At 44.0% G+C, this 26,816-nt stretch overlaps 2 protein-coding genes across 2 annotated transcripts in view; one reads left to right on the forward strand and one right to left on the reverse strand.

The window, feature by feature from the left end:
- Positions 1 to 26,816, forward strand: part of SMPD3 (sphingomyelin phosphodiesterase 3) — a 590,910-nt gene that overhangs the window by 519,211 nt on the left and 44,883 nt on the right. The gene's annotated exons all lie outside the window — the stretch shown is intronic.
- SLC38A8 (solute carrier family 38 member 8) lies at positions 778 to 25,998 on the reverse strand. Its single transcript, XM_083624957.1, has 11 exons — positions 25,525 to 25,998; positions 17,090 to 17,280; positions 13,483 to 13,681; positions 12,605 to 12,758; positions 11,470 to 11,574; positions 8,937 to 8,994; positions 8,263 to 8,377; positions 6,060 to 6,207; positions 4,423 to 4,622; positions 2,531 to 2,582; positions 778 to 2,205 (listed from the first exon to the last, which is right to left on the reverse strand). The coding sequence occupies exons 1-11, from the start codon at positions 25,526 to 25,528 to the stop codon at positions 2,103 to 2,105; spliced, it is 1,329 nt and encodes a 442-aa protein (XP_083481083.1). The 5' UTR covers positions 25,529 to 25,998; the 3' UTR covers positions 778 to 2,102.

Here is a 26,816-nt window from a genome sequence, read left to right on the forward strand (position 1 = left end):
GAGCCCATCTATCCTACGCAACAGAGGGCAGTCCTCTGTTTGAAAGGCCAACTGATCCAAGACCAGTTTAAAGATAAAGAACCCTAAGATGGAAAAGGGGGGACCTCTGCAGTTTTCATCAACAGTCCACACCTGGGCAGGTCAGTCTTCCCCACTATGGTGAGGCAGGAAGAACCAGCTGCACAAATATAAGATGGGAACAGCTGAGTTGCCAGCAATATGTGTGAAAATCATCTAGAAGTCTTAGTAGACCACAAGCTTAACATGAGTCAACAGTGTGATGCAGCAGCAAAAAAAAAGCTAATGCTATTCTAGGCTGCATCAACAAAAGTATAGTGTCCAGATCAAGGGAAGTAATAGTCTCGCTCTATTCTGCCTTGGCTAGACCACACCTGGAATACTGTGTCCAGCTCTGGGCACCATATTCTAAGGAGGCTATTGACAAGAGGAGGGCAACGGTTCCTTATGAGGAACAAATATCTAAAGGGCTGTCACATGAAAGATGGAGCAAGCTTGATCTCCTGTTCCACAGGGTAGGACTGAAAACAATGGATTCAAGTTACAAGAAAGGAGATTCCAATGGTAAGCCATTGTGGGGACAGTTTGCTAACTAAGATTGTCCTCTATCCCATCCAGCTAGTCTCTTCAAATGTTTTTAAGTATATATAGCATGGCAACAGTTGCCATGGTTTGCAGGGAGGAAAGCAAATGAGCCGACAAGGGAGAGGAACTCGGTTGGATGGGGTCAGTACTACAGAAGCAACAACAACTTTGGGGCTCCAAGATGCCTTGGCTGGCCCTGGTCCTGAACCCTGCTGCCCTCCAAGCAACCCAGCCACGTACATGGAGAAGGAAACCATGGTGACTTTTAATGCTCTACCCATCTGAAAGTGTGTAGCATACTGAGAGGGAAATATATTAAGTGCCCCAAGCTTCGGGGGTGAGTTTTTAGATTCACATTTGAGATGCAAAGCCAGCCTTTTCTCCAATGGCACAATGTTTTGGATTCATCCTCATTTTCAGGCCTTCATTGACAAGTGTTTGGCAAGAACAACATAAACTTTACATAAACTTAACATAAAAAAGAAGTTAGTAGTTCCTTTCTGCAAGATAAGACACCAAAGCCTAAAAGGGGCAGGAGAGCCTCTTCTAGACAGGTTTACAAAAAAAAAAAAGGCCAATTTTTTATTTCAAAACTTCTGGTACCTGGTTTGGGCCAGGGTGGCAAAGCCTGGACCATCTAAGGTGGTGGAGCCACTCGAAGGATCAGGTACAAAACAAGCTCCCCAGCTGCCAACTATACTGCACTGACCCCACCCGTGTCATCTTCCTTGGCTCAGCAACAAAGGACTCCTAAACACGTTCTGAGGTCTCTTGCAGCAGTGTATAAAATGGCGCAGCTCAACAACCTGGCATTCTAGCACCCATACATTGGTGATATATTTTAAGCATGCACACTAAGTGAAAACAATGCTCCTGACAGTTACTGAAAAATAAACAAATAACAATCCCTGTTTCACACATCCACAGAACTTTTGGATGCTATCCTAATAGATAAATTTCTTTCCCAGAGCCTCATTTTTCCCAGAGCCTCATTTAGGGGGTGTGGGTTGGGGAAAACCCTAGAAATCCAAAGCCCTTTTAAGAACATTCCTAAGAGGAGGAGGAGTGAAATGGAGAGCAGAAGCGGCAGAATGTATTTTATGGAAAACTTAATGTTTTCTCAAGAGTCCTCTGTACTTCGCATACATCTAAGTAACTTTGTGCGGCGAGCAGCTTTGGGAGAAATCCAACAGCTTTCTGTGGTTTGAAACATCAATGAAAATCTGCACTACAACAGACAACCAAGGAGCATTTGCTAGAGAAAACGGGTCCTATCCAACAGTCCGCAGGGGAGGAGGAGGGGGCATTCAATGTATGGAAAAGCACAACCAACACATACCTATATTAGATAGCGAAAAAGTGGCTATTATTGAAATTATGCCCAGCTGGTAAAAGCTGCATAGTACTTGCCCATATCACTTGGAAATACCCATCAGGCTGTGCAAGTATCAAGACAGTCTCTGTCATCTGCTACCATCGCAACTGCCTCCACCGGTCGACTAGACTTTGTATAACAGTTCCATGAGAGCGATCGTCGTGCTTTGTCCAAAGATGAAGGCTCCACAAAGGACGGTGACAATTCCCCATGTAATTAAGCAAGACCTGCCAAAGGGCGGGAGGGGAAAAAAATGCCAAGCTGTGTTACCTTTTTCACAGTCATAGAAATAACTGCCGGCAAAAAGCCAGTTATGATGGGCAGGCCACAGGCGGGCCTATGAATTTCAGGGAGTCCCGCGTGGCACACAGTGTGTCAGCTTTGCTCTCCAACTCCCATCAGCCCCAACCAGCATCCCCAAAGATGGGAGCTAAAGTCTAAAAGCTCTGCCGGGTACAGACTGGGGGTGCCTGCCCTTGGCCACGAACAGCTCATATTCATAGAATCATAAAATCACAGCAAGCAAAGGGGGCTGGGAAGGTACAGACATACTTGGTCCTTGGCTTGATAGGCTCCATCTCCACTGCACACACCAAACACAGTCCTGCAACACAAGAGAAATCACTTTGCATTTGTTATCACTAATAATAATTACAATCAATCAATCAATCGTAATTATTAACAATTGAGAGTCAATGTGATGAAGTGGGTCTAGGACCAGGGAGCCCGGAAGCTCTAACTGGTTGACCCTGGAGCATAACCTACCTCACAGGTAGGATGTGGGAGGAGGATGAGGGGAACTGTGTGAGCTCCTTGGAAGAAAAGGTCGGATATAACACCTAAAATACTATAGACTGCTCTGATCACTGTGCATTGAAGGGCAGAATAGAAATTAGATATAACAAAATGGATGTTTATTTTGCATTTAATCAAATTCTCTTTATCTTCCGAATATTCCTCTCTAAGGCAGCTTAACCATGTCTGGTTCCCAGGGTTGCAAGTACGGAATGTGACATTGACTGCTTTAACAACGCCATATAGTCATTGCCAAACACTCCTCAGCTTGATTTAGCATATGGGTCAGCAAGATGGGCTATTTTCCAAAAACAGCAGCCAGTTCTCTCCCTCCAAAAAAAAGAAAAAGAAAGCAGGGGCGAGTCAAATTCCAGAAATTCAGATCCCCCTCACAGCATCACTGACATGAGCAGCCATGAAGCATCTAGTTTCCAGCTTGTCTTTCCTAATGACTCATGAGACCTGGCAAACTACATTTCCCAGGCTCCTTGACATGGAGTTCAAATCTAAGCCAGATAAGAACTTCAGGAGCACTGCAAACTAAACGGAAAGTATTATAAGTTGAACAAGTTTGCATTCCCATCAGATGTGAAGGAGATAAGTAACTGTACAACCTTGAGGAGACATCTGAAAGCCCTGTACAGGGAAGTTGTTTAATGTTTTATTATATTTTCATGTAAGAAGCAGCTCAGAGTGGCTGGGGAAACCCAGTCAGATGGGAGTGGGGTACAAAAAATAAAATTATATTATGATTATGATTATGATGATTATTCCAATACCAAGTAAACACAAACTTTTGCAACTTCACATCTTCTCTTTCTTTTAAAGTACATGCGCACCCAAACTTCTAGTCTTTACTGCTGCCAATAAATTATTACAAATGCCAATTCCAAATGAAGCCACAGAAGAATTGAGAGGTAGGGAAGAGGGGCAGGGGGAGAAGAGGGCTCTAGTAGGAACTGCAGTGACCAAGACCTCACACATGACCACACCTTTCCCCCATGACTAGCAGAAGCAGTTTTCCATTATTATTATTTTTAAAGCTGGTGTGCAGCAGTGTTTAGCTTGCTGTTTACATAAGCAGTCGAGTTTAGCTTCTTCTGGTAGAAAATCTGGGTTGCTGTGAAACAGAACTTTGATCAGTTTCCTTCTCAAGTACAAAGCTCTGGTCAAAACCTTTCGTTGTGATAATCAAGGCACCAAAAAAGAAATCTCACTTGAAAAAGAAGTTTGCTCCTAGGAAGACTGTTTGATAATTAAATCCATCACTGAGGACTTTGCCAAGAGGACAAGGAGGAGGCGGCAAAAAAGCAAAAACTTTCATCAACCCACAAACTTTTTCCAGGTGATTAGGATTGGGGAGGAGAAAAATCAATTTCCCTGAGAAAAATGGAGGATAGCTGGCCAAGAGCAATGGTGACACCAATTCTTGGAGTCTCAGGTGAACAAGTGGGGAGTTTGCTGCTGCATTCAAGACCTGCTTGCAAGCTTTTCATAGAACTTCAGTTAGCCACTGTGAGAACAGGATGCCAGATGATGGGCCTTTGGTCTGATCCAGCTTGCCTCTTTTTGAGGGGCTAAAAGATCAGCCATTGTTATGCAGATCCCTCACCCTCTCCTACCTCAGAGAGCACACCACATGGTCATACCTGGAAAAATGAAGATGAAGAATGCGCTGATGCCCCCAATGACACTGATGACATCACTGATGTCTGGCACAAAGAGGGCAATGACCAGCGTGACCACAACCCAGGCAGTAGTGAGAGTGACCCGCATCCACTTCTCATAAGGCTCAGTTGTCAGGAGGTAGCTGTGCTTGGAACTCAGGCAGACGTCCTGTAGGACTGACCTAGCATAGACATATAGGCAATTACAAACAACAACAACATCAACAACAGGAACTTTGTGGAAGTGGCTGGTTCAGTTGGTGGAAGAGGGGGAACTTTCCCCAGATTGGAAAGGGCAATGGTTCAGTGGCAGAGCATCTGTTCGGGATGCAGAAGGTCCCAGGTTCAATCCCAAGCAACTCCAGGGAGAGCTGGGAAAACCCCCCACCTGAAACCCTGGAAAGCTGCTACCAGTCAGCATAGACAATACTGAGATTGATGGACCATGCTGAGCCAAGTGAACCAAAAGTGTGACTTTTGGCAGCCTAAGACAGCCTAAGGTTAAGTTCTACAGGAAATCAACCCTGAGTGCTCACTGGAAGGACAGATCCTGAGCTGAGGCTCCAATACTTTGGCCACCTCATGAGAAGAGAAGACTCCCTGGAAAAGACCCTGATGTTGGGAAAGATGGAGGGCACAAGGAGAAGGGGACGACAGAGGACGAGATGGTTGGACAGTATTCTCAAAGAGACCAACATGAGTTTGACCAAACTGCGGGAGGCAGTGGAAGGCAGGAGTGCCTGGCGTGCTCTGGTCCATGGGGTCACGAAGAGTCGGACACGACTAAACAACAACAAACAACAACAATACATATTTGGAACAATGGACATGGCAAGGGAGTTGAATGTTGATCTATATGTTCCATGAGTAACTTTTCTTCTTTGTTGTAACACATGGAAATAAGACTACATTTATAATCACAGGAAGAGGAGATAGCATTTATTCTGGTGGATTGCTTTTGAAATGTGCATTTTCTGTTTACCTCAAAGTTCTATATCTCTTAGGTTCCACCTCTGACAGTGTAATCCTACATATATATCTACTCAGAAATTAGTCCCAATGCGTTCAGTGGGACTTACTCCCAAGCCAAGTAGATATAGGATATATAGGACTGAAGTTGCAATCCTAAACTGATTCGCCAGGGAGTAAATTCCATTAAATTCAGGAGGAATACCTTCCAAGTAGACATGGTTAGGATTGTGCAGTAATTTACTATATGTGTTTTTCTTTGGGAATAAGGGGTTGCTGTATTTATCAAAATGTAATTTAGTTCAAATGGGTGGTGGCAAGAAAAATGGTGTGGTTTGAGGAGGAAAGGGAGGGGCCAAGGAGGCAGCCCTGAACTTTGGGCTCCTCAGAAGAAAGGAAGGATATAAAATGGAGTAAAATACCATTAATTTAAGCCATAAATGGTTTTGGCGCAACAGGTTGGATTTCATTCTAAAGCAGATATGCTGTATTATAAATATGGTTATGCTTGAGAAAAATGAGCCTGTTCCCAGAGGAAATCAGGCTATGCCTCTGACCAGAGGAGCTACACACAATGACAGTCCTCATTAAGCAGAACAGCATTTCCGTCAGGGTCAAAGCATAGGAAAAGCAACACTTCTTCTCCTTACCTTCCCAAGAGGAGGACAATGGGGTAGATGGTGATTATGGAGATGCCAAACAACAGCCGAGCTACAATGACCAGCACATCATTTCCTGGGTAGGACATCAGGATGTCAGCAGCAACATCAGCACCAAATGTCAAATAGCCATAGAGCCCTACACAGAGAAGCAGAGCATTGTGCTCTTTAGGTGTGGTAAGGAGAGCAAAATAAACTGCAGGCCGTGCTGCACCCTCTCACCAACACCCCCTCCCCAACTCAAAAATGACTGAACCAGCAGCCTTCACAGTAGGCTAACCTGGGTCCCTCCAGATGTTGCCCAAGTATGTCTCCTGCCACCCCTGACTATTGGGGCCAGTGAGAGTTGGAATCCCACAGCATCTGGAGGGCCACCTCTGCTGTTTATTATTTATTTAAATTATTTATATGCTGCTTTTGGCCCAAAAGCCCCCCCCCACACACAAACCCAGAGAATGTGATGTTAATACAAAAGGGGGAAATACAGCAAAACCAATTCAATATGTCAGGCATAGAATCAAACATAAAGAACAAACCATCTACAGGGTCATGTACCTGCCAGAAATTCCTAAGGGGAAGGGAAGTCATCTACTGGACACTAATTTGGAAAGACGCAGGAAGAAAGCAGCCTATCTAAACTAACACACTGGGGGGGGGGATCCTGCCCTCCCCTCCCCCCCAATGTTGTCATTCTTGGATCTCAATCAAAACAACCAACTGTGTATATCATGTGTTTGCTATTAGCCCTGTGATCTCTTGACTCTAGATTAAGTTGTCCTTGCTTGCTGAAGGGCCTGCAGGTAGCTGGAAGGTTCTGTGAGTCCCTTCACACAATAAGAGAACAGAGTTATGAGATAGATATAGATAGATGATAGATAGATGATAGATAGATAGATAGATAGATAGATAGATAGATAGATAGATAGATGATAGATGATAGATAGATAGATGATAGATAGATGATATAGATAGATAGATAGTGTTATGTACTGAGCTGAATCCTAGAACAATAGGATCCAGAATGGAGCAGTCTAATTGGTCCGCAGGAGCCACCCAATCCAGCTCCAGATGGACATGAATTAGCGACCTGATTGGCTTGCAGGAGCAGCCCAGAATTAGCCAATCACGCGGGGCCCATTGTATAAATAATGTATATATAGCTAGATGTTTTGGGGAAAGTTTCATTCATTGCTACTACGAGCTGAATAAAGAGCATGAAATTCACACTCGACTCCGAGTATATTTCACTGGCGACGAAGGTGGGATCCCACTGGGCTGACCACCACACACAGCACCGCAGCACCACCGCCTGCCACACCACTGCATCGCACCATGCAGATAGATAGATAGATAGATAGATAGATAGATAGATAGATAGACAGACAGACAGACAGACAGACAGACAGAACGAACTGCTTCAAGCAGTGGTGGAATGGAAAAAATGTTAAGCTAGCTCACCACAAGGGTCTCCAGAATTTAATCCCCGGCAAAGTCCCTAGTCACAGCAGCAAGGACAGTCCAAAACAGGCAGGCAGCAGAATCGATTCATTACACACACCAAAGAGGAACACCACAAAGCACAACAATAAAGGCTGGACGGCCATCAGTTGAGATTCTTGTATTGCAGGGGGTTGGACTAGATGACCCTCAGGATCCCTTCCAACTCTACAATTCTACGATTCAATTTATAAGGGTCAGTATCACTGCAACCTGATGCATACTTTCCTGGGGGCAAGCTCCTTGGAACTCAGTGGTGCTTCAGACTGCCCAGGTTCCATACATTGAGCTTTGACTAAAGATCTTCAGGTGGCTAAAATGCGACCTTTAGCTTTTAATTAGAAATCCCTGAAATGTTATGAATAAGTGTTACCACAATTTTAAATGCTAGCACAAAGTAGGAAGCCCATCAGAGACAAAAGAAAGTAGCCAGCCCTGGTAACTGGCCATTGCCCTCATTTTCCAACTTCTTCAGTGATAACCTGTCACAAACAAACTTGAAAAGCTTCATCATCACCTTGTTCACTGGCCAGACTCAGGAGAATCTGTCTGTAAGCCTGGTGGTCCAGCAGACATCATTGCTCCTGCTCTGGAAAAAAACTTCCTCTCACCTATGCCACTAAGGGCCCTAAACAAATTAAGAGCTTGGTACAAAATGGTACCAAGAGATGGAGCAAGTAGAAAGGAGCTCGCTTACCTGTCAGAGAATATATAAGCAAACAGAACAGCATGGACATGACAGACACCACAATCCAGTGGGAGAGCTTCTTATTACTCATGCTGCTGTAGATGGTGATGCACGCTTCATGACACTGAAACACAGAGCTGATGTTGGAAAAGGCTGGTACGCATTCTGCCTCCATTCCTGGAGTCCCAAAGCCATCACTGTCTGCCTGCCTTCTCCCCTGCTCCATATCAGAACTGTTGATCTCGCCCACACCTGAGGCAGTCTCCCACCTTAGGGGCCTTCCTAGAATAATTGGTGTAGTGGATTAAGAATGACTGTGCATCCTCATGGGATTTGTTTGGTAAAATCCAAAGTTCCCATTGTCCACATAGACTGCTCCTGCTCAGAACCCATTGCGTTAAAAGAGAGGGGCGGCTATCAGATGCTTCTGGCCAATGTCCCACAATTGTCTCCTCCACTGATCAGCAGCGCTGTGCTTGGTTGTGATTTACACACCACTTGTTTCAGGAAGTCAAGCAAAAGAGGACTCCCTTTTCTTTATTATATCAGAGGAGTTAAACTTGAATGTAGAATCTTGCATCATTTCAAGTGGAAACAAATAAATAAAAATGACTTGGAAGCCTATTTTAACAATGGGAGAGGGGGGAAACCAAGAAAAGAGGAGAAAAGGTCAAACTTCTTACCTGAAATCCAAAGCAGATTGTTGGGATAACGCTGAACATTGAAGCCCAGGAAGAGACCCTGCAAATGTGATAAAGGGTGTGTGTTAACATCAGAGCTGGCCAACTCAGATATCAACAGCCAACCAAGCAAGAGACCAAGGGCCTTACTCAGTACATATATGGCAGCTTCTTCTACTGAGTGAGGGCAAATTACAACCCCTACCTGCCAATTCCTCCTCCAACACCACCTGTTGTTGTTGTAATTGGCATCCGTCTGTCTCAAGAGACAATGGAGTGTGCCTCTGAAGGTGAAGTCACACCGCTGCATTAGCAGCACTGAAGTGACCTCCCCATGGTGCAAGACTCCCCACTTGGCCTCACAATGTGGACCAAAGGAAAGCAGAGCAATACGTTTGGCACCAGCTTGGCTGCAGAAGTTGCCACAAGGAGCTGTACAAGGCAAGATCCAACCATCTTAGGGACTCCACTCCAGATTTGTGTAGAGTTTACTCATTTGCCTTCCCCCCCTGCAAGGCAGCAGAGGTTTAAGATCAGTGTTTTCCTTCTCCGAGATGGGCTACCTTCCCAGGTTGATGAGCCCCATCTGCCCTTTACTGTACTACTCAAAATTACTCAGTTCTCAGTGGTCCCATGACATCAGACCCTTTGTCCATCTGGACCAGTATTGCCTCCAATGACTGGCAGCAGCTCTCTGCAGTTCCAGACAGGGGACTTGCCCAGCCTATGACCCAGGGGCACTGTGACATAGCTAGGGGGTGTGCAACATTTGCCCACCTTTTGGTGCTTATATTCTTGCAAGTGGGACTGGTTGCCTCTGCTGTATTCCTGCATTTTGTTCTGCTAGCGGTTATTACGGTCTCCATTTGCTGGCGACTCTAAGTTTGTATTGATGCTGAAGTGGATCTGACTGTGACAGACTCCCCCCTCAACAAAGATGCAGTGTGACGGGTTTTAGGTGTTTAAAATTAGATACTCCCTGCCAGCAACACTTGGGAGGTTGGAGATTCTCTGCATGTGGCAGCATTTACTAATATTCAGCAGCAAGGACTTTAACATCAATTAAAGGGAAACTGTGATCACTTATCCCTTAAACTGGTAATAAATTAAGGATGAGACATGTTGGAAACAAAACAAGTTTTATTATGCACACTCAATGAGGGTTAACGCTTAGTGGTTACTCTGATCAGGCACAAAAGTAAGAATCTCTTTTACAGAAGCAATAAGGAACTTTACTTACGACTTCCACATCAAATCTGTTTCTAAATAAACTGATTCCTCCTAGATCTATTAATCCAGTAAAACACTTCTAGACTCTTTCTGGGATCTCTTCGTTCCCTTGAAGGAAGCTATCTGGTTTGCCCTGCCTAGTAAACTCCTAACCACCCAGCTAATTATCTTAGCCAAGCCCTTGCCAAGTCCAATCCAAGCCCAGTCTGAACAATTTCCAAGTCCCAACTGCTAAACTAGCAGGTTCTAGATTTTAACTCCCCACTCTCCCCTGATTGCTGGACACTCCACCCAGCACTGATTGGTTGTAAGGTCTTCAGGGGGATGATCCAATGTCCATGTGCCACACTTTCCTAGTTGTAAACATTGTAATTTTTTTTGTATTTTTTGTGATGTTATTATAATGCAGCAAAACACTTACAGACTTATTTGCAGTATGAAGAAGTACATAAACTACCTACAGAAATGTGTAAATTTACTGCTGTATTTTTTCATTACCCCAGAAGTGGGGCAGAGATATGCTTTGTTGGGGGTTCTCTGCTCCACATGCAAAAATAATGTGTCTTGCCTTGGACACTCTGCACCTTGACTTCACGTGGAGCAGGGCACCATCTGCTACTCTGCCTCAGGGAGAAAAATGTCTGCAGATACCCCCAACTCTGCAGATAATTAAGCAGTAGAAGGCAGGTCCCTTCTGCATCAAGCATATGTCACTACGGGTTGTAGCCAACACAGCCATTCAGCTTGCACAACATAACTTCACCCTGCTCTCCTTGGCATTTGCTCCTGCACTCTCAAAATCAGCTCCAGAAGCTTGCAGACCAGAGCAGAGCAGATTTTGGGTGCATGCAGGGAGAGAAGAGGAAGGTGAAGTCGCCTTGCTCAAGTGGAACTCCGCATGTGCAGCACTGAATGAAACACTATCACTCTTGGGTACCAATTCAGTTATAACAATGTCATCTGCTGCAGGTAACTGGGGTGTGTGAGAGAGAGGGGGGGGAATGAGAATCTATCTTACACACTTCAGGGATATTGATATGGGTCGTGTGCATAGGAGAATCAACAGCCAAGCTCCCTGGAGACTCTTAAGAGGTAAACAACTTCCTGCATTGCAGGGGGTTGAACTGGGTGGCCTTTGAGGCTCCTCCAAATCTATAATTCTATGAACTGAATTATGGCAGGTTCCAACATGACAGCATCACAGCAGCACATCCATGCAAGCCAATGGGGTGGATGAATCGTGCCCATGGGACCGATGTTTGATAATTCCACTACCAGCCCAACAGCCAGCCATGCCAACACTTACCCGGAGGAACGGCGATGTTCATGCTTGACAACGTAATCGGTTCTGAGGTAGTATTTTATTACAATGACAAGCATCAGGTAGCAGGCTGCCAAAGTACCAAGGATGCTGGAACACACAAACGGAAAAATTAAAAGACTTTGCCTCAAAGGAGCTCAATGCTCCCCTGCATTCAAAAGGGCACCGTTGGGTATTTTACGGTAGGGGTGTGGCAAATAGAAGCAAAAACAGCAAAATACAACTGCATCTGGGATAGAGACTCTAATTAGATGTTCCAGCAAATGAGAAGCTTTTATCCTGTGAACTAGAAGATGCTTACGTTGCCCAGAAAGGACATTCTACAAACAGGAGTCACCACTGGAAAGGTTCCTCACCTCGGTAACCACACACCTCAATTCTGATGCTGGGGACACCTGTAGATACACCTCATGACGTGCCTTAAAACAGGGAAGGGCAGCCATAGCTCAGTGGTAGAGCATCTGCCTTGCAGTGGGGAAGGTCACAGGTTCAATCCCCAGCAATTCCAGGTAGTTGAAGAGCCAACACCAGTCACTGCAGGCAGTGCTGAGCTATATGGACCAAGGGTCTGACTCTGCATAAGGTAGCTTGCTATGTTCCTAATGGTGAGGAACCAATGGCTCTCCAGACCTTGTTGGATTACATTTTCCTATCATGATAGCTGAGGCTGCTAGGGGTCAAACATAATTATTGTTTAAAATTAATTCCGAACAACTTAATATTTTTAAAAATCCTAAGTGGTGTGCAAACAATGCAAATCAGCACAAAGGCAAAAATAAATAAATAGATAGAACAAGAATCCAGTGATATAGGGTACCTATCTGTGCAAAAGGATAGGTCTTTACAAGACATCTGAAGCACATAATTGATGATGGTTCACATACAGTATCTAGTTGGCCAGAGTGTTGGGCCAGGACCTGGGAGACCAGAGTTCACATCCCCACTCAGCCGGGCGGTATCACGTGATTCGTCACGTGACATGTCACATGACTGTGCCCCCTCAATGTGGCGGGGGGGCAAGTCGGCGCCCCTGCTGAGCCCTTGGGAGCAAGTTTGGTCACCATTTGACCCATTCTCCAGGCCACAGAGAGCACAGGAACAAGAACAGCAGAGCTCTCACCTTGTGTATTTCTGGAATCCAATTTCCCTTGGAATTGAGAGGGGAAAGATAACCAAGGCACACAAAGCAGACAAGGTGAAGCGATGGTCCGTGAACCAATGCTGACGAGAGATGCCACCACTCAAGGTTTCATTAGGGTAGAAAGAATCACACACTGGGGAGAAAGGGAACATAAGGAGGCAATGAGGCTTTCCTTGTTGTCTGGCTACCAGCCGAGACGTATCATGCAGCTACCAACAGTGGGGTGGGGGACTTCTCCATGGCGGTGCCATGTCTGTGGAATTCCTCAGGGGTGGCTGGTGGCCTTCAGGGCTGGTGGGACAGAAGGCAGGGAGTCCCAGAAGTAAGTAGGTGGAGCCAGAACTAATGACATGCAAAACCAACTAATTCAAGTTCTGCCTCCATCCACCTCCCTGCCGAGCTCTACAAGGGCAACACTGAAACTAAGGGGGAGGAAGCTGACAGGCAGGGCCATGCCCTGGACTCCTTTTAAGTAAGGAAGCAGGCAGGTGGGGGTTTGCGGAGAGCAGGCTGAAGTTGGTGGGGCAGCACCCTATTTTTCCTAATGGATTCCACTGGAATTCCCTCCCCTCTGGAGTAAGTCAGGCCCCTGACTCTGATGAGTTTTCAGCACCAGCTTAAAACTTACCTGCTCACTCAGACATTTGCTGGCTATTAGTTCATAGGCTTGGTATGATGTATTAATGGCTCCCAGTGATTTTATCCTATATTAATATGCTGATTGTGTTGTCATTCATTATGCACACAAACGGCACTGGTATTATTTACACGAAGAGTCGCATAAAAAGTATTATTAAAGGAGGAACAGCTGGGGATTTTAGAGGATGCTGAAAGGGTTCTGGGGTCAAAGAACTCACATTTTTCTAGCTGGTCTCCCACGACTCTAAGAAAGGCCACCGAGATCATGAACAGGTTCAGAATGAAGCAGACTTCGCAAAGCTTCCCAATGGCAGCCCCACAGATCTCTCTCACCACACCCTGGTACGTTGTCTGGGTGCTGATGGAGGCAGCATAACCCAGAATCACCAAGCCGCTAATCAGGAATATCAAGGAACCCTGCCAAAGGGAGAAACACCCAGAGACAAAGAGGAGAGAGTCGTGAGCCCATAGAGGAGTAACAGGAGTGGCCATGATCAAGGTGAGCTCAACTAAGCAGGCAAATTAGGCAACCTTCCTAGAATTAGATGTTACCAGTGCCTACTAGCCACCATGCCCCTGTGCAACCTCCAGCATGGGAGGCAGTGTGCCTCAGCATGCCAGTTGCCAACCTGGTGCCCTCCAGGTATTTTGGGCATGCTGGCTGGGGCTGATGGGAGTTGTAGTCCAATGCATCTGGGGGAGGCTGGCCTAACATAGCAAGACGAAGCAAACGCCTCACACAGGTTTGTTTGCAACAGGACCATGAAGGTCAGAGATTAAGCCAGGGGTGATAAGAGGTTCGTGTTTATAGAAAGATAAACCAAAATAAGCAATGACCTGGAGTGATCCAGCAACATCATCATTTTGTGGCCTCTGCAAACACTTACGTGTCCTTTCAAATCCATGGAGCTAGAGCACACCAAGAGAGGGTTAGGAAAGAACAAATCCCTACAGTTCAGTCTCTCATGCCAGATTTCTAAATCAGTTTGCTGTTTCATTTTACTTTTTACTCGCAAATTATCAGCATTTTAGTGTGCATTTCTTCTAACATAGACATTTATGCAAGCAATATTCCCTAATAAAGAGCGTTTTTGTCTGTTATATTCAGTAGTATATTGGAGAAACTCAGCCAGATGGGAGGGGTATAAATAATAAATTGTTATAAATTATTATTATAATACATTTCCTTCACCCTGCGCGCGCACACACATGGAGAAGCTCATTGCTAAATTAAAAGATGTGCAAGTTTTGAAGCGGAAATGTAGTTTTGCAGGACAGGAATCCAACCAACTGTTTTAGATTTTATTATTATTACTGTTGTTGAATTTATACCCCACCTTTCTAGAAAAATACACAAGGTAGCTTACATACACAACTGACACAGTAAAGAATAAGGTCAACGTACAACCTGAAAATGTTTTGTTTTTTTTTAATATTAGGTTGCATTTTGTTTCAAAGTAAGAAGCAAAACTAACAGCAGTTAAAACAAACAAGCAGCAGTTTCAAAAGTAGATCACTCAATGGAAGATGGGAAGCCATATTCCTAGACAGGCTAGATACAAGCAAGGTAAGCAGAAATTGTCACACTAATTCAGAAATGTTGCACATCCAGACCACAGTCCCAAGTCCTCCGAATGACGTGGGATTGCCATTGTCTTGCTTGTTGGCTTTTCAGAGAAATTTGGCGATTGTCAGAACAAAACGCTGGACTAGATGGGTTTTTTACCTGACACAGCAAGGTTTTTCTGACATTGTCAAAACACATGCGAGAGCAGGCACTGCAAGGAGAAAGGATTTTACCCGCTTAAGAAGCAGCTATAATGGAAGACACAGGTAATAAGTGAACGAAAGAGCTTGTGGATGCCATCAACATTTCAAGTAGGGAGAGCCTCAGAGAACCCGACCATTGATGCTAGCCCAGGCATAGACTCACTAGCCAAGCTGTCCTCTCTTGGTCCCAGCAGCAAAGTAGAAGTTCAAGTTTAAAATGGGGGAGAAATGCAGCAAACAGTGCGCAAACCAAAAAACAGCTCTCTTTCAAAAATTTGCACTCCTCCGAATTCTGTGATGCATTACTCTAACCAAGGCAATGCATAGAAAAATGCATTGTATTAGGAAGAACTGCTTGCAAAAATGAATGTATTAGGACAAACGTGTGCTAAAATGTTAAGAAATGCACAAACCCAAGCAGAAATGTAGAAAACCGAACTTAAGATTGGAAAAAGAAGAAACAGAGGGGAACTGGCATTGACAAAATCATTCATCCCTAAGTCACAGCATATTTTGGAATGTTAAAATCCATTAGTTGCACCAGGCATTTAAGTAAAGATACTATAATAAGTTTGCGTTTAATAAACTGTAGAAATAGAGTCAAGTACCAAATACTCGAAGCTACCAACATGAGTCTGACCAAACTGCGGGAGGCAGTGGAAGACAGGAGTGCCTGGCGTGCTCTGGTCCATGGGGTCACGAAGGGTCGGACACGACTAAACGACTAAACAACAACAAACAACAAAACCAAATACAGTGGTACCTTAGGTTAAGTACTTAATTCGTTCCAGAGGTCCATTATTAACCTGAAACTGTTATTAACCTGAAGCACCACTTTAGCTAATGGGGCCGCCGCGCCGCAGGAGCACGATTTCTGTTCTCATCCTGAAGCAAAGTTCTTAACCCGAGGTACTATTTCTGGGTTAGCGGATTCTGTAACCTGAAGCATATGTAACCCAAGGTACCACTGTAGTTCTTTCCCCACCGCAATGCCAGACTCACCTTGCAGCAGCCCCAAATCATACTGAAAATTCAGGGCTTGCTTTCTGTCGGTGATCACCAAAGAGAGTCCGTGAGGGTTGAACTAGGACTAGGAAAACCCAGGTTCCAAGACCATGCTCACCCTTGAAGGTTACTGCATAACCCTGAGTCACTCTCTCCCTTACCTCAACCTCCCTCACAGCATTGTTGTGAAGATAAAATGCAGAGCAGGGAGCCATGTACAATGCTCTGTGTTCCTTGGGGGGGAAGTGGGATATAAATGAAAATAATAAATAAAGGTCATTTCCAGAATTCTGTTCCGGTTCCTTTTTTTCAATTCTGTAATGTAGGAATCAAAACTAGGAAATTGTTTTCCTGCCCCACCCCCTGCAAAAAAGAAGAGTACTGTACTGAGTGTATTTGCAGAAACCACTAGAGAATCATCTGCACATCAGGAATTGGGGAGAAATCCTGCTCAATTCAAGTGTGAGTACAAACCAACCTGATTCCCACTTTCAAAAACAGTAAGCGAACCAAAACACAGCATTGCTCCCAAATTCATTCTCCTCTGAATGTTGTGATGCAAGTTCTCCAACTAAATAAAGTGAGGTGGGGAACGTGCATTTGAGGGAGAAACGTGCAAAATAACCCACATATTAGGGAAAACAACATGCAAAAATGCATAATATTCAGGAAATTTGTTTCCAAAAATGTACCAGGCACAATCGCATACAAAAATATGCTGACAAATTTTCACGAAGACTTAAAAAAAAATGTATGCACAAACTGCTGCAGAAATGGGGTGTCCTGAACGTATGAGTGGAAAAAACAAGAAACTGAAATTAATAGATTTCCCCATCCCTATCCACACACCATGGCTGGGAGGGGAGCTTTGCAAAGCAAAAGAAGGCAGTACTAAGTAGATTAGAAGTAAAATAAACTATTAAAAATGCAATGATGTTTGCTTCCAAATCCACTTGGCTAGGACCAGACCCTCAAACCCTCCACCCACCTATCTATTCCAGCAGCCTGTCACTCTGCAAGAGATCTGGATGTCTTTCCTTTGGCACTTACCAGTTCCACAAGGACAGCCGGGGTGACTCCTCCAGCCTTATTGAACGCCCAGGGGAAATTCAAGAGCCCTGCTCCAAGGGCAGATTTCAGCATGATAAAGACAGCCCCAGCGGAGGAGAGATTGGGGCTACCTGGCTCCAGAGTAGGCTTGGCTAACAGGGTGATGCTCTCTCTAGCCAACTCCTCCATATCTGAAAGAGAAGGAGGACCAGGGAGTGGTGGGGTTAATCTCTTAAAGCTGGGCAAATCCAAGCTGACTTGAAACAGGTAACAGATTCCTCCACTGTTCTTTGGTGGGATCAATTCATTTATTTTATTTTTTTTGCTTTGTAAACTGACTAAATTTCAGAAGCATTAAGAGGAAGTGAGGAATAGAGTGCAAGTTTCTTGCCCTCCCCCTCCCCCCCTCCCCAATCTTGGACTGAAGGAATGGCATGCGTTGTATATCAGTGTTAAAAATGAGCCAAGCTGTGTTCAGGGCTACGTTTTCTTCCAGTGGCTGCTTAATGGAATTAGCAGGGCACCAAGAAAGTAGCAACGATGCTTGAGATTCTGCAGGGAGATGTTTTGCAAACAGAGTCCAACATAAGCAGTTGAAGGAGCAAGGAAGACTGGGACAGACATGTGCAACAGAGCAATGCAATGCCCTTGATTCACTGTGAAATTGTAAGCACAGCTCGCAAATGCTCAGGGACACCTCCAGTTACAAACAAATTATGTAGCTAGTCTTTCATGAGCTTTACAATGTAACTGTTATAGGTACAGCCAGGTTTCCGGCCCCCCCCCCCTTTTACCACCAAAGGGCTTTGTCAATTAATAGCCACACCCTCAAGGGGAACCCAGAAATGCAGGCAGCTGCATCAGTCCATTATTTATATACATGCCCAGAGCAGCACTACAGTGGTACCTCAGGTTATGAACTTAATTTGTTCCAGAGGTCCGTTCTTAACCTGAAACTGTTCTTAACCTGAGGTACCACTTTAGCTAACGGGGCCTCCTGTTGCCACTGGACAATTTCTGTTCTCATCCTGAAGCAAAGTTCTTAACCCAAGGTACTATTTCTGCGTTAACGAAGTCTGTAACCTGAAGCATCTGTAACCTGAGGTACCACTTTATAGGTAAAGGTAAAGGACCCCTGGGCGGTTAAGTCCAGTCAAAGGCAACTATGGGGTTGCGGTGCTCAACTCGCTTTCAGGCCGAGGGAGCTGGCATTTGTCCACAGACAGCTTTCCAGGTCATGTGGCCAGCATGACTAAACCACTTCTGGTGCAACGGGACACCATGAGAGAAGCCAGAGTGCACAGAAACGCCATTTACCTTCCCGCCGCAGTGGTACCCATTTATCTACTTGCAGTGGCGTGCTTTTGAACTGCTAGGTTGGCAGAAGGTGGGAGAGAGCAACGGGAGCGCGCTCCGTCACAGGGATTTGAACCGCCGACCTTCCGATCGGCAAGCCCAAGAGGCTCAGTGGTTTAGACCACAGTGCCACCTGCGTCCCTTACACTATACAGCACTATACAGCATGATGACCAAATAATCAGAATTCCCCAGCCTGCCAATAAACAGTCCACATGGGCCATTTGCCATCGGGGCGGCCTGTCCTATTTTTCTACCTGAGGCGAAATGGGAATGTCCCCTGCTGCCACTGCACTATTTCTGCCACCACTGGAACACCCACCCACCCCCCAGATAAATAGGTACCGCTCCCACGGGAAGGTAAACGGCGTTTCCGTGTGCTGCTCTGGTTTCGCCAGAAGCAGCTTAGTCATGCTGGCCACATGACCCAGAGGCTGTCTGCGGACAAACGCTGGCTCCCTCGGCCTATAGAGCGAGATGAGTGTGCAACCCGAGTCGGCCACGACTGGACCTAATGGTCAGGGGTCCCTTTACCTTTACCTTACCTAAAAAAATAACCCACCATATCTTTCTGGAAGACAGGCTTAATGCAAAATAAACCAACAGCAAGAGAATGGAAAATATAAGACAGAACTGCAAGTGAATGTTGGAAGAGACTGAGGCGCGTTTGTACATCCTTGATCTGGGCTGTATCACTCAGGCTATGCTACTGCAAGTGGAAGGAGGGCTCACAGAGCACATGGAAAAATAAAATTCTACACAGCTAGAAAACCGGCAGATCTGATAAATGGCTAGGCAAAACTCTTTGTCCCTGTTGTACAAATGAAAAGGGATTATTTCATTCCACTACTCTATGCTTCCTCGTAAAGCAGATATGGCCATGATTTCCACATCCTCCCTATTCAAATATTTATTGCACAGAAGCATTTACAACATGGCAACCATTCAAAGGCATCTTGCAATTATGCATAGGGCCCATTGTGAACTATATTACAATAAAAACTAAAGGCTGTATTCAACCAACTTTGAGTAGACCCATTAAAATTATTTACCATGACAGAAATTAATGGGCCTAAGTTAGTAATGACCATTCATTTCAATGGGTCAACTCAGATACAACTCAAAAGTTTAAACCAAATCATAATAAAACAAGGTAACAGCATATATCTTGAAGGAGGAACTGGCAGTAATTCCATATTATTTTCATCTAGAATAAAAACAAACATGTTTTTGTCACAACTAAATCAGCTTCTTCTCTTGAAGAGCATTTATCAACAGCTCAACCATCTTAATTCATTCTTCTATTTTCCAACCATGTGACCTTTTGATCTTGGTAAGCAGGATAAAGAGACTTTAATCAGCTGCTATAAGGAATTATTAATGGCTAATTGTGTCTGTCATCCCAATTATATATTTACAACCTAAGGTGTTCCTGGCCATTTAAAGTGTCCTTTGCAGCCTTCATCACTGTGAGCTGCCACAAAGGAATGTGGGCATAATTGGCTTGTATGATTTAGAAATTAGTCATTGGGCTGTAAAAGGTGCACTCAGCCAATGAGAAAGTCTCAGCGCGGACTGGCGCACTTTGATACAATTTTGTTCTGGTTTTTCAAAGGCTCTCTGGAACAGCCTCTAATCTTTCATTAGTGACACTGTGGAAAGATCCATCTGCCAATTAGCAGAGACTTGAAGAGAAGAGGGCGGCTTGCGATTCTCGCTCTAAATGAAAATGTATCCTAGTAGTCAGAATCCCAACAAAGAGAGCAAACTAGTGCTCACTGGAGAAATCATAGCATTGTGGAGTTGGAAGGGACCCAAACAATCATCTAATATCAGCCTCCTGCAACACAGCAAACAGCTAAAAATACAAGACACATGGCCACCCAACCTCTGTTTAAAAACCTCCAACGAAGAAGAGCCCATCATCTTTCAAGGTTCCACCATTAGAAAATTAATTCCAATATTTAGTCAGGACCTCCTTTCTTGTAATTTGGATCCATTATTTTCTGTCTTGCTGTAGGTTTTGTTTCATTTTGAAAAATACCATTTTATTTTATGGTTTATTATTGTTTATATTTTGAATTAGATATATATGGGGGCACCAAAATATTTTAAGTGCTTAGGGCCTCTAGAGGTCTTAATCCAGCCCTGCACCCATCCACTGGATCAGGTCCTGAGAAACCTGCTTGTACATATGATGCCTGCAGAAAACAGGCTTTGGCCAATGGGTGGTAAAGCTGAAGCCTCAGACACTTTGATTAACTCTTTGCAACCCTCTGCGCCCTGCCAAATATGGCCCCCACAGGAGATCCAGATCAGGAGATGGTCCATAGAGCCAATAGAGTTCCCCTTCCCTGCCCTAACAGGAAGACCCAGATAGTTTTAACTGTACTATTTGAAAGGCTTTCCAGATCAAGTGCAGTTTAAAGGTAAAGGATCCTAAGAAGGGAGACCAGAGGTGGACTCTGAAATTGCCCACAAACAATGAGCACCTGGACAGGGGACTGAGCAGGAACACAGGACACCTGGTGGTCATAGGCTTCATAACTGGGTCCCCCAATTTAAATTGTAGCCAGTGTTTCTAAATTAGATATGGATTTAGAAGCAACAGCTAACATTTAAAATGAAAAACACATGAGCATACATACAGATTAATATATGCATATTTCATGCAAATCTGTCTTATTTTTTGCAATGGGCAACTGATCACCTTAAGACCATCCTTATGCTCCCCTCCCTCCTCCAGGTTGCTCAAGATGGCATACACAGACTGAGTGACCCCAGTTTATTGCACTAGGAAGAGATGGACCATCCCAAGGTTGAACATCACAGTCCACAGAGGGATTCAAATCCAGGTCTCCCCAGCCCACGTCCTTGGGGGTGGGGAACATGTTGCCCTCCAGGGGTTGTTAGGCTCAAACTCCCATCAGCCCCAGCAAACTTCACCAACATCAGGGATGATGTTAAACCACAGTCCAACAACAGGAGTTCCTCTGTTGCTGCTCTAGCCGCATTACTGCCTTAGCTTTCCTAACATCAGACCAGCAAGCAGTCTTGCAAGGAGCCTTCAATCATTGCCCTTATTATCAGAGCCAATCCAAATGAATGGATGACGTTTAGCCATGTTTACAAAGTATTGGGGGTGGGAGAGATTTTAAAAAGAGCACACTCACGCAAACGAGTATCATTTCCAACTATGGGCAAATCTTTCAACTATAGAAGATGATATTGGAGAATCCAGCACAGAGCCTCCTCAGCTTCACTCTTAAGAGAAAGTGCTTTTTTTCCTGCTAGTTATTTATAATTGCACCAAGTAAAAAGTTTGGTATGCAAGATGTCAGCCTGATTAGAGATTATTTAATCATTTTTTTCTGCCTTCGTTAAGCTGTTTAACCTCTGCTGTAATCCTGGCTGAGCCAATGACTTGCTGGGTAACCTCTGGCAGGTCCCTTGACCTTGCCGATCCTTTGTCAACCTAGCTGGAAAATTGGTTAAGCTGCCAACTTCACAGGCAGGAATGGGGGAGGCCAGGATGGAGGAGACGACCCTCTCCACAAATCATCACCATGATACACACATCACATTTCGAATCTTCTGACTATACAAGATAGTGAGGCAGCAATATGCCTTCAGGATTTTATTTTTAAAAGAAGAAGTTTGAGCCTTTCCACACAGGACAGGCAAACACTGGTAATCAACCTCATCATTTCCATTAATTTATTTGTGAACCACCTTCCACACTTATGTCCCAGGCTGCTTCACAGACATATCCTTGAAAGCAGTTAAAACAGCTATAAAAACAGTACAAGAACAACTGAATATAACTTCAAAAACAACACCGAGTGGACATCCAGGCCCAGAGACCTTTTCATCAAGCTAGAAAAGCTTGGGAAACAAAAATGTCTGTTTCCAGAAAGTTTGGATACTGTCTTATTTATTAATTAAAATTTATATACCAGTTGATTTTTTTGAAAAAAATAAAAATAAACCCTCAAAGCTGTCATATCTCAAGATCTAATGGTAGGTATATGGGTGATTTTCAGTTTTATTAAATTTATATCCCAGCATTACTCTCAAAGGAGCCCAGGTCAGCAGCTGATCAGCAAATATTTCCAGGTCCCAGTAATTTATATAACAAGAAGAAGATTAAGTGTGTGTGTGTGTGTGTGTGTGTGAGAGAGAGTGAGAGAGAGAGAGAGAGAGAGAGAGAGAAAGAAAGAAAGAAAGAAAGAAAGAAAGAAAGAAAGAAAGAAAGAAAGAAAGAAAGAAAGAAAATGATTTCTCTATCCTAGAATGATGGGACGTCCAGCCAGGTGAGAGAAGGCCCACATATTTGCTTCTATATCAACAGAGTTCACTCTTTAAGATGCTGCTAACAGGTACTGTTCTTAGGGCTTGTCCCATGCCTAGAAAACATTAATCTGAGTAGTATTTGCTTGACCCATGCTTTCTAGGCACAGGTCCCCTTGCCTCACACTCCTTTCCCAGGGAAAACCCACTCTTTAGCATGAAATCGGAGCAAATGTTGATCTGGAGAAGCCCCAAATTGCTGTTTGCTCTGACTGAAATTTTCCCCAGGGAAAAGGGTTGGGACAAGAAGAAGTGTGGATGAGCTTTCAGCTGAGCAGCTAAGGCCACTACCTTAAAAAAAGGAGCTGGCTTGACTGGTTCAGCAGGTTTTCTCTTACAGATCCAAACCTCATAGATACAGAATCACAGACCTGGAAGGGACCCACAGGTACCATACAGCCTGACCCCCCCAAAAAAAGTATAACAATATGCTCTCACAACGATGAGTTACTTTATTCCATAGTAAGTGAATGGTTACCATTTACGTCTATCAAAACACCACAAAATCAGAAGCTGCCTTGATGCAAGCCAGACCTCTGATCCATCTAGCTCAGTACTGTCTACTCTGCTTCAAAAAACAACATCCCTCCAGGAATTCAAAGGGTTACTCTACAAGGAGATGCCTGGGAACTAAGGGAGAGAAGATTGTCACATGCCTTCTGCATCTGTTACCCTAGAGCTACACCACACCCACAAGGGTCTTGCAGCATACATGTCCCTCCTTTCTCCACCCCTTAACCACCATGGACATTTTGCTTAGCATGTAATGAAAGTATGGCACACAACCCTATTCCACCACATCCCTACGAGACAGAAGGTATCTACAAAATAATTGCAAAATAAATATTTTGAAAGGGATTCACCAAGGAGGAGGATTCCCATCCCAAGAGTCAATCTTCCTCATTCTTTCTCTTGCAATAGATCTGTGGTGCTAAATGTTTAGGTTTAGTAAATATTAGGATTTAATTAGAACTTGTATGTTATAACTGAGATATGTTATAAGGCAGTCTCATTGTGTATTAGAAGGAGTTTATGTAAGGGGTTTGAGGTGTTTAATTAGTGTTTATGTGTAAAGACTGTGTCAGACCTTGAGAATGCAATCTAGAGCCATGTATGAACCTACTTTTGAGCACCAGCAATTAGCATGTGAAGAGTTAATTAACCTAGGTAAATGTCCTAAGTGTGCACCAGTCTTTAATCCTAGTCAATCAACAAATGTTGATGAAGTCAGGTGACCTTCATTAGGTGATGCCAGAGGGGATTAACCATTACTTCTTCAAAACATCAAAAGAACCAACTATTAGAATGCAAATGAATAAAGGAGGTTTAGATTTTAGGAACAGCAGAATTAGGAAATATGGGACCAGGAAGGAGGAATGGATTCACACTTGTATGTGCCCAGAAGACCAAGACAGGTGGCAGAGCAAAAAAGGATGTCAGAGATGCAACTGTAAGGATAAGCTAGAATATTTTGTGGTGCTGCTGCTGTGTGCTCATTTGGAGACTAAGGGTTGTATTTATGTGTAAACCCTATATTATTAAGACACTAGCCTCCATTGTGCCCAATCTCTCCAAAGGAACACAGACCCTGGGTGAGCACCTGGAACTCCACTTGAGTCAGCAGTGATTGGAGGTGGCACCAAACTTTTGTAGTACAGTGGTACCTCGGGTTACAGGTGCTTCAGGTTACAGACTCCGCTAACCCAGAAATAGACCTCAGGTTAAGAACTTTGCTTCAGGATGAGAACAGAAATCGGGCTCCAGCGGCGTGGCAGCAGCGGGAGGCCCCATTAGCTAAAGTAGTGCTTCAGGTTAAGAACAGTTTCAGGTTAAGAACGGACCTCTGGAATGAATTAAGTACGTAACCAGTGGTGCCACTGTACTCTATTATAGAAATTGGGGAGGTACTATGCATGCTTTGAAACATAGTATCTGCAGACTGGGATGGATGAATCTTTCCATTTGGCTTTCTCATTTTTCCAGTCAAGTTCCGTTCCCCACATTTCCACATTTTTGGGGGGAGAAAATTGAGAAAATTCATCAGTGACCTAATGCACATTTCTTCCACTATTCACTTTCTGTACGCTATTTCGCAGAATGTACAATCCAATATAATGCATTTTAGTGTTATCTTAACATATGTATGTTTATGCACACTTTCACACAACGTATACTTTAATATGCATACTTTCATTGGAGAACCACACCACAAATTTCAGAGGTATTAATTTCAAAGGAAAGCTGCATTTCAGCTCTCAGGCAGTGTGAATTAAGGAAATTCACATATAAATACAAAACAAAACAAATTTTCCCCCTATTGTGCAAGCGATAAACTTGTACACACAAAAGGTCTGCTACAGATCAGGCATCTCAAGCAGCACCATCCTGTATTCCCAGACACCCCCCCCAAAAAAAAACCACCCCAAAACCACCATTTCCCAGGAGGAGGCTCAAACATGCAGCTACAAGCCTTTGCCTGTTGTTTATTGACCCCCAAAAACACGACCGGAGTTTTCTCCTCCTCCCGGGTTAAAATACCGGTACCTCCTCTGCTTCCAAGCACTAGGCTCACATCCCCAGCAGGGGACAACCAGCAAGCAACACCCACAACACCGCAAACATATTTAAAGAAAAAAGGTGCAGGCAAAAGACAAGAGTTAGAGAAGCGCAAAGTTTTCACATCAGTTTCATTAGTATATAGAGAAAGAGAGAGAAGCAAGCAACTATACCCATGTTGGCCACAAACACGTTTTCTGCAGCATTCAGAGAGGAGAAGAGATATCCAGGACTAGTCCCATCATGGAAGATATCCTTAGGAAACTCCAATATAGAGGAGGGGGTGATCTTTGCTCCTGTCTCCTGACTTTAGGAAGGGGGGGGAATATAGTTTGTCTCTCTCAGATTGCAACACAATCTCTCCCTCCCCATAGCCACTCCCTTCTTCCTGCCTTCATGTTCTGCTTGTGGACAGTGGGCTATACCTATAGTTTAAACAGCCTCCAGCTGTATCCACTTGCTGGCTTAATCCTTGATTAGCTTAGCTCCATCCATCCCTTGCAGACCTGGCAACTGAAGAAGGCAGAGTTGGTTTTCTCAGCCAGGCTGTTTGTTAAAAAATAAGAAAACATCTTTAAGCATTTTACAAACACTGGAGCTTGGGGAATATTCAGCAGGCTTAAGCTGGCTCATTTGTTTCCCACCTCCTCCCTGCATGAATACATTGGGGGGGGGGGAGCCGTACCAGTGGAAACTCTGCCTGCCTCAAGATTTTTATGCCACATACACGGAAGTCGTGTCCTTGCGCCTCAGTACTAATTAATTGGTTTGTTAATTCTAGAATTTCCACCGTCTTTCCATAAAGTCATCAAGAAACTGTTAAAAAAACAGTAAAAGAAAAAAGAAAGATAACTCCTCAGGCATTGTTAAATAATAATCCAAAAATAAATCACAGCCCACACTAAAACTCAAAAGCAGTATATATTCAATCTTTCTTTTTAAATTAAATCTATTTTTTTTTCTGAAGAGGCACACTGAAATAAAACCCATCTCCACAGCTCATTTAGGAGTATGGAGGCCAGAGATTATTTCACTCCTTCTATCATTACAGGTAAGATTGTCAGCTGCCCACAGAAATATGCCAGTGATTTTTTAAAAGCAGATTTTGCAGCTGCACAAATTCCCAGTCAGACACCCCACACTAAAAATAGAAGAAAAATGCCAAACCAAGAGAAGTGTGCTTTGCTCCTTGTTTCCTTTACCCTGGATCAGTGGCAGTTTCTCGACAGGAGAGAGTATTTCTTATTTACTATACAGTGACTCCAGCAGACACATTTAAAAATGAGTACTTTAAAGGTATTTACTATTAAAGGATGCAAATGCCTATTACCTGACAGAAGAGGAAGATGAAGAGGTGGCAGCCCCAGCCAAAAGAAGGTAGCAGCATTTTATATGGTTTGGGCAGATTGTCTTAAGTATGGAAACTAAACAAATTCTGCCCTTATGCAATTGGTATACAGTATAT

Source organism: Podarcis filfolensis (genome assembly GCF_964270895.1).
Source record: "Podarcis filfolensis genome assembly, chromosome: 8".
In the NCBI taxonomy this organism is placed as follows: Eukaryota; Metazoa; Chordata; class Lepidosauria; order Squamata; family Lacertidae; genus Podarcis; species Podarcis filfolensis.

What these genes read in the sequence shown, in the direction of transcription:
- SLC38A8 (XM_083624957.1), bottom strand. An exon ending in GGGAGACCAGCTAGAAAAAT is followed by an intron (nt 12,759 to 13,482) that starts GTGAGTTCTTTG and finishes CTTTCTCCCCAG; the next exon opens with TGTGTGATTCTTTCTACCCT. An exon ending in GGATTCCAGAAATACACAAG is followed by an intron (nt 11,575 to 12,604) that starts GTGAGAGCTCTG and finishes TGTGTGTTCCAG; the next exon opens with CATCCTTGGTACTTTGGCAG.